The 8,654-nt window shown below is 40.8% G+C and overlaps 1 protein-coding gene across 1 annotated transcript; it reads right to left on the reverse strand.

The window, feature by feature from the left end:
* Positions 1 to 1,937: 1,937 nt before the first annotated feature.
* LOC309550432 (galactose-3-O-sulfotransferase 2-like) lies at positions 1,938 to 8,378 on the reverse strand (the record flags this gene model as incomplete). The annotated part of the gene is made up of 2 exons (XM_082250814.1): positions 8,104 to 8,378; positions 1,938 to 2,774 (listed from the first exon to the last, which is right to left on the reverse strand). Exons 1-2 carry the CDS (start codon positions 8,314 to 8,316, stop codon positions 1,938 to 1,940), a joined length of 1,050 nt encoding a protein of 349 aa, XP_082106940.1. The 5' UTR covers positions 8,317 to 8,378.
* Between the last annotated feature and the right edge of the window lie 276 nt (positions 8,379 to 8,654).

The following is an 8,654-nucleotide window of genomic DNA, read 5'->3' on the forward strand; positions in this document are numbered from 1 at the left end:
TACCGTAACTGCTTATAAAGTGTTAGCTGGAGTTCCACTTCAATTTCTTAGTCAAGTTCATCTAAATATGTTGGTTTAACACGACCCTCTACCCAGACTGACAATGCTGCTGTCTAAAGGTGTCTCCATTCAGAATGCAGACACCCTAAAATGTGTAGTAGCCTATCAGATTTTAGCTTTAGCTTGTTTAATTTGGCATTGACAATAAAACCTGGAAGCTGATTGGACACTGTACAGAGCTGCACCAGATTTTCCATGCTCCAGTTTTACTAAATCCCCCCTGAAGTGTGTTACTGGTGGAATACCAAGTGAAATAAAGGGAAAAAAACCTAAATAAAATAAAACAAATGCAGTCGCCACATCTAAGGATTGGTAAGCTTCAATATATTAACTTTTTGTTTTTTGGATGTAATACGGTTTTAACTTATTGACAATGGGAACTTGGCATGTTGTAACCATGGTGTTAGAGGTGTGGAATATTTTTGCCTATATCAAGCATCAGTATGAACTAGTGCTCGACCGATTATCGGCAAAGCCGATATATCAAGGGCCGATCTGCACTTTCCCCGATATATCGGAATTGGCCACCAAGGTGACTGATATTGCCGATATTTCGGGAAAGTGCTTGTACCAGAGTGATGCCTGCAACTAGAGGCATTACCCCAATACTGGCGTCCCACCGGGAGACCCGGGCAAGCAGCCTGCACGGCCGCCGAAGACACGATCAAAACCGCATTCGGCTCTGATCGGGTCTCCGTGTAAAAACCGAAAGTGATGTAAAAAAAGACAGGATTCAAAACAGCCAAACTTGGCGTTTTGAATGCTTTTAAGTGCAGAGCAGGGGTTTGGGGTCTTTTAGACCCCCGGATCCCTCCACAAGAGTACCTGTAAAGTGATAAAAATAAAAAATATAATTTTTTAAATGTACGAAAATATCGGCCAATATCGACCGATACCGATATGCAATGGCCAAAATATCGATATCAGCAACGAAAATCCGATAACGGTCGATCACTGGTATGAACCTAGTGAAGGTTCAGACCTTTACCAACCCTAGGAGAAATATTTTTAACTGAATGTCTAAACCTACATGAAGAGCTATACAGAATCTGCCATCCTGATCCACTTCGTATAATACTACTAAAATGTCTGCCTCCAGCTTAAGGCTTCTTTCACACGGTCCGCCTCCGCAGGCGGATCCGTGTTGCTCAGCGGGGATCGATCCGCGATCCCCGCTGAGCCGGGCGGATGACAGCTCCGTCTCCGCTTGCAGTGCGGAGAGGGAGGTGTCTCAGCACCCGCTGCCCTCTATGGGGGATCGGAGGAGAGCGAACCGCTTGTCCGCTCTCATCAGATCCGCTCCGCTCCGATTACTGAACGGATGGAAAAATAGGGTTTCCATCCGTCCAGATTTCAGCACAGGATCGGATGCGGATGGCAGCGGGTGTCAGCGGAGGTGACCTCCGCTGACACCCGCTGCCCCATAGAGCTGCATGGAGGATCCGATCAGATCCGCCTAAAAAACTGACAGGCGGATCTGATCGGACCGCCCGTGTGAAAGAGCCCTTAGTACTTTCAAAATGACTGCCCATAAACAAGGTTGCAGATCCAGAAAGTCAGACTCCTGATCAGCATTTTCACAGGGAAAGGTCAACAAAGCCACTCAATTTATGTTCCTTGAAATAAAAGTGAAGCTCAGATCTGACTGTTTTTTACTTCTTTCATTTCAAATAGCAGCCTAGCAGCCCTATAGGTTATATGCTCTGGATATGTTGTAGGTTGTTGAACCCTGATATGGCTATAAACAAAAATCATAAAAACATTCGTATACCTAAATAGCAATTTTTTCTGACCATTTATGAATGTTTTTAACCTGAGGTATACCTTAGACTTGTGACATTTATCTAATTTAGAGCACAGCCAATTTAAAAATGTTATTACAGTTGTATTTTTTTGTGTCCAAACCTACTGGTTTTTCTTTTGATGATCTTTCTCACTGTTTTAGTAATCTGTTTTTGTTTGTTCAGCAACAAATTGCTGTATTGAAGTTCTGGGGTAATAAGTCTTTTACACAGTGACCTCTCAGGCTCTGCCAGCCCTTGTTTCAGGTTGTAACCCAGGATTCTGGCTAACCCAGTCTGAAATGGTTTTAGAGAATCATCTTTTATGTGGTTTGGATCCACTTGACCATGAAGACAAATTTCCGATTGCAAAGCTCTTCTCCTCCGGAGTTCCTCTACCTCCTGTTGCATACGCTCTCGCCCAAACGCATCCACCTTTTCCCAGAAAGTGTTATTAAAATAAGCATACAGCTGCCAGTCCAGCTGGTTCCAGATCTTGATCCTCTCCTGAATTTCTACAGGGAGGACTTTTCGGGTGGCGTTACTTCTGCGGTTTAATGGAAATGATAGGACATCATCATAGGTCCAGCAAAGGGCATCCTTTAGAAGCACTAGTGACTCGTCAAAGTATTCTGTTATAAGCACCAAGTTAAACATTATCTCTACAGATTTCTGGACTAGTTGGAAGTACTTTGAAGACTCTGGTCCATTGTGGTCAAAACCAAGGTCAAATGTCATTAAATTCTTTGCATAACTGCTGTATATACTTGTTTTGTTATAGAATTTGTAGGGGTTCATTATAAATTCTTTCAGACTTTTAGTATTGATGAAGATGTCTATACCATTGTAATATGTATAAGATGATTCCATGACTGATACAGGGTTCCGTAATATAGTGAAAAAAAAAGTGTCCTCTGGCATCACCTTCTCCACCTGTAAGTAAAGGTCACACAGATAATTTTTTGTTTCAAATAATAGTGAAATGAAATTAATGTGAGAAGTCTAAAGGCCAGTTATGTATAATAGTATAGCTGAAAATGTATTTATTTCATGTCTTAGTAAATGTGAATAATTACTAGGCGTGCACAAATTTCCCCAGCATGCAACACTGCTGACCAAAATTAAAGCTTAACTCCAGGGAATACAAACTTTCATTAAAGAAGAACTCATTGTATGGATATTTTCTACATAGTTATATGTAAAAAATAAAGATGACAACTAATCAAAAAAGAAAACTCATGGATAGCTTTTCGGATGAATCTGAGACGGAGACAAGGGTAGTAGATCATTGAAATAAATCAAATATACAAAAGACAAGAAGCAAATGAGGAGAGAAGGAACAAAATAATAAAAGGAGGATGGAGAAATAGAATTAAAAGATGTAGATGGAAAGAAAAGTTGGAACTTTTTAATTGTACTAACGCTTTTTAAGAATAGTCACAGGAAGAGTTCATTTTACTGTAAAAGATAAGTTACTGTGAAAATAGCAGACAAGGAAGGAGAAGTTGTTCACAATGTCTCAGATTACTACAATGAGGCTTTGAGACCACCCTCAGACCACCAATATGTTTACAAGACTAATACCCTAAAGAATGTGCAACATTCAACTATGTGAATAAAACAAAACAAATGTGTTATACTTACTATACAGAGTATATACACTATATTACCAAAGGTATTAGAACACCTGCCTTTATATGCACATGGACTTAAGGCTACATTTCCACTAGTGCGAAGCCAAAGTCACACGGTTTAGAGTGCAACTTTGCAGTGCGACTTTGATGCAACTGTGAGTCCAATTTTGATCTGACTTTACACTCTCTGACTAAAAGTGGCATCAAAGTAGTGCAGGCGCCTTTTCAAAATCACTGCAACTTTAGGTGGCATAGATTGAAACAGGTGCCATTAAAATCAATGGGCTGTGACTTGTCATGCGACTTTGTGTCCAAAGTTGCATGATGATTCGCACTAGTGAAAACGGAGCCTTAATGACATCCCAGTCTTTGTCCGTAGGGCTAGATATTGAGTTTGCCACCCTTTGCAGCTATAACAGCTTCAACTCTTCTGGGAAGGCTGTCCACAAGGTTTAGGAGTGTGTCTATGGGAATGTTTGACCACTCTTCCAGAACATCATTTGTGAGGTCAGGCACTGATGTGGACGAGAAGTCCTGACTTGCAGTCTTTGCTCTAATTCATCCCAAAGGTGTTCTATCGGTTTGAGGTTAGGACTCTGTGCATGCCAGTTAAGTTCCTCCACCCCAAACTCGCTCATCCATGTCTTTATGGACTGTCACACAAGGGAGCACAGTTGATAATGGTTTGAGAATCATTCACATGGACACAAGTTAGATGGAGCACATGGCCTGTCCCAAATACTTATATTCTCCCCCAGCATGCCCCAGTGGTCTAAACTTCCTACTGGATTGGCTGAAGGAAATATAAATATAAATAGTCATAACAGTTCTGTTGGTGAAATCTCATACTATGACCAGTGATAACAGTGACATCTACTGGCAGCAGTGAGACAAAACACCTTCTAAGCTTAGGGACAAACCAGGTGAAAACCTGCACAATCAGTCTGAGCTAACTACAACCCAGTCAATAAGTAAACTGATATAGTAGCCCCTGTTTAGGACAGACTCTAACCTTTGGCCAATCAGCTTTGGAGCTGTTATCCCACCTAGTGTGGGAAAGATTCTTGCTTCAGGTTATATAGATCAGCTGTCCCTCCCGAATGCTGCAGATCCAAACACTGAATGACCTCTGCAAGCAGGGTCCTTATAAACGTTTTGCCATAGACGGTTCTACACAGCCAGAACATGCCATGTAGCTGATAGCTTGTACTGTCAAAATAAATACTTTTCATCTCATCTCATCTGGGAACATTTGTCTACTACAGTCAACTGAATTAAGAAAATATCTGTAATATCATCTTAACCCCTTGCCGACCACTCCACGTATATATACTGCGGGGCGGCGGCTCTCCTGCACAAAATCACATACAGAAACCTGCCGATCGTTCCTGAGAGAGGCAGAAAGGCGGTCTGCCATTCTGCTAGTAAGGAAGACAAGAGATCCTCTGTTTTTGCTAAGCAGGAATACGGATCTCTGTCTTCTCACAGCCAAATTACCCCCCCCCCTACAGTTGGAAGGCACTGCGTAGGAGTATATTTAACCCTTTGATTGCCCCTGATGCTAACCCAACCCGTTCCCTGCCAGTGTCATTAGTACAGTGACAGTGTCTTTTTTAGCACTGATCACTGTATATGTGTCACTGGTCCCCAAAAAGTGTCACTTAGTGTCAGATTTGTCCACTGCAATGTCGCAGTCCTGCTAAAAATCGCAGATTGCCGCCATTACTAGTAAAAAAAAAATAAAAAATTCCATAAATCGAATCCATAGTTTGTAGACCCTATAGCTTTTGCGCAAACCAATTAATATACGATTATTGGGATTTTTTATACCAAAAACAAGATAAAACAAAATACACATTGACCTAAACTGATGAAGAAATTAGATTGTTTTTCATTTATTTTATTGGCTGTGTTTTATAGCAGAAAGTAAAAATTTTTCAAAATTGTCAGGTTTTTTTTTTTATAGCACAAAAAATAAAAACCACAGAGGTGATCAAATACCACCAAAAGAAAGCTCTATTTGTGGGGAAAAAAAGGACAAGGAAATCAATTTTATTTGAGTACAGCTTCGTATGACCGTGCAATTGTCACTTAACCACTTTAGGACCGCTCACAGTAATATTACTGCGGCAAAGTGGCTTGTTATTGTCTGACGACGTAGTACTACGTCGTCAGACACTCATCCTTCTGGGCGGCGCTTGCGCACCGCCGGAGGCTCGCTCCCGCTGTTTTCATTCACAGCGGGAGTCGGGCCAGGGGAGGAGCAGCGGCGATCGCCGCTGCTCTTACCCGATCGTCGGGGATCGAGTCTGGAGATCCGCCCGCTGTGTGTAAACACAGCGGGCGGATCTCCATAGTGACAGGGAGTGACAGATCGGACTGTTCAGCATAGCTGGACATCTGATCTGTCCATGACTCACTCAGTCACCTCCCCCCCTACACGTCAGTAAGCACCAGGCATACATTAACCCCTCCCTCTCCAATAAAATTAACCCCTTCCCTGCCAGTGTCATTTTTACAGTAACAGTGCATATATATAGCACTGATTACTGCAGTAATGTCACTGGTACCCCCAAAAGTGTCAAAAATGTCAGTCAAGGGTCCGATCTGTCCGTCGCAATGTCGCAGTCTCGCAAAAAAAATCGCAGATCGCCGCCATTACGTGTTAAAAAAAAAAACACCAAAAATGACAGAAATCTTTCCCTTTGTTAGTAAACGCAATAACTTTTGCGCAAACCAATCAAAATACGCTTATTGCGATTTTTTTTACCAAACATAGGTAGCAGAAAACAAATTGGCCAAAAATTTATAAAAAAATTGGTTTTTACATCTTTTTTGGGGGGAATTTCATATAAAAAAATGTTAAAAATATTGTTTTTTTTTCCAAATAAAAGCTCTTTTTTTGTTTATAGCGCAAAAAGTAAAAATCGCACAGGTGATCAAATACCACCAAAAGAAAGCTCTGTTTGTGGGAAAAAAAAGGACGTAAATTTCGTTTGGGTACGGCGTCGCGCGACCGCGCAATTGTCAGTTGAAGTCGCACAGCGCCGAATCGCAAAAAGTGGCCTGGACAGAAGACAGCAAAATCCTCCGGTGGTAAAGTGGTTAAATTAACGCAGTGCTGTATCACAAACTATGGCCTGGTGATGAAGGAGGGTAACCCTTCTGGGGTTGAAGTGCTTAATTCTATATTTTAGTGTCACAAAAATATTATGTAATGTAAATAGATACTAAATGCACCAGTACACAAAACTGGCTGTGATTGCGAAACTGCATCTAGCTAAGATGCACACAAACCACTCCACACTATAAAAGTGATCAATTTTATTTATTTTTATTTTTTTCTAGATAGTTTTGTTTCTCCTCAACCAGCAGTGAACTAGTAGCCTGTCATTCTTTTAATTTGTAATGTAAACACAGAGCAGGTGCACAAGTAGAGGGAAGAGAGCAGGGTGCTGAGACTCAACTTGAACGACTTACCCTTTGCTTGGGAATTTTTAGAATTATTTACCCCACCTTGTATGCAGCTACAGAGGCCAGTGAGGATTTGTTTGATAATGTGTATTTATTGTTTATTATAAATTTGTAAATATCTAAATGCCGGGCCAAAGCTCTATTTAAAGGCCCCTTTCACGCGGGTCCGTTCCGTCAACGGAGCGGTTCTGCTCAGCGGGGGACCGATCCGCCTCCGCTCTGTGTGCGGAGACAGAGGTGTCAGATCCCCACTGTCCCCTATGGGGGAATCGGATGAGAACTGACCACCTGTCCGTTCTCATCCGATCCGGATGGAAAATAGGGTTTCCATCTTTCCGGATTTTATGGACAGGATAGGATCGGATGTCAGCAGACATGTCTCCGCTGATATCCGCTGCTCCATAGGGATGCATGGGGCATTCATTCAGATCCGTCTCAAAAACTGACTGGCGGATCTGGTCCGCATGTGTGAAAGGGGCCTTAGGCCTTTATTTCTTAAAAAAAAAAAACAGAAGTCCAAACAATGAATTACTTTATATGTTTCTAAATAATTTGACTATGGCTACTTGTAAAATTAAAAGTCTGATTTTATAATTAGAATTGTGTGCAATCTATGGTAATGTTCCTTTTAACCTATCTCTGGTACCATGTTAACAGTCTCTTGCAATTTGTCAATAGTTTCTTGAAACATGTTGCTAGCCTCATCGAACACTGGATTTGGTAAAAGGAGTCTCTTAGAAAAATGCCATAATAATAATTAAATATTAATTGAATTAATTAAATAATAATTTAAAGGAAAGTTTTTTCAGTAAGTACAACATTAAATTATAATGAGATTTAAGTGTAATGTGCAGTTTTCACTTACTTGCACGTTGTCCATTGGCGAATAGAAGGCTCTGGAAACTCCGCTGTCAGTGCTGCCTATTGATACCAGTTGCACCTTTAGTCTCCTGGGGCCAGAAGTGTTCAGTTAATGGTACCACAGTGTCATGGTGCTACAGTGACAGCCAAGTTGTAGAATCTTTTACCCACTAATGGACACTGGAAGGCAAGCGTAAACTATCCATTGCACTTTGTAAAACCTGGAGTTCTTCTTTAATGACTTAATCTATTAGCTCATATGTTTTTTTCAAAGATTTTTAATTACAGATTACCTCTCCCAATTGAAATCGCATGTGGTGACACATGATATCAAAGCTATGAACGGCCCTCCTAAAATAGTCTTCCACATAAGCCTTGTTGAAGTAAAAAGGATAAAAGAACTGTGATGCGTTATAAGCTGGAAAGGCGATTGTCAGATTGTTTGATTCTCCAAAGCGGAACAGAATGTTCATGATGGTGCTGCTGGCCGTCTTGTGAGTTTTCATGAAGAAAATATGTTTGTGAGGCTTACACGATTTCTTCTTTATAGCATCATCTTTAAAAGAGCCCTTAGTGGGCTTCTGTGCTAGATCACTATTGGAAAAGAGAATACATGTTAGGTCCGTTTTTGTTTTTTTAAATGACTTTTTCCACTTAATCAAATTAAACAAATTATGTATATTATCTGACAAGAAAGTATATAACTGTGAAGGTTACCTAGTTATATAGTTAGTCATGTTGAAAAAAGACATGAGTCCATCTAGCTCAACCAATAAAAAAGAAAACCCAACCATACAATCCCATATACACAATCCTATACCCGCAGTTGATCCAGAGGAAGGTA

This window comes from Pelophylax lessonae, assembly GCF_965119305.1.
Source record: "Pelophylax lessonae genome assembly, chromosome: 3".
Classification (NCBI taxonomy): Eukaryota; Metazoa; Chordata; class Amphibia; order Anura; family Ranidae; genus Pelophylax; species Pelophylax lessonae.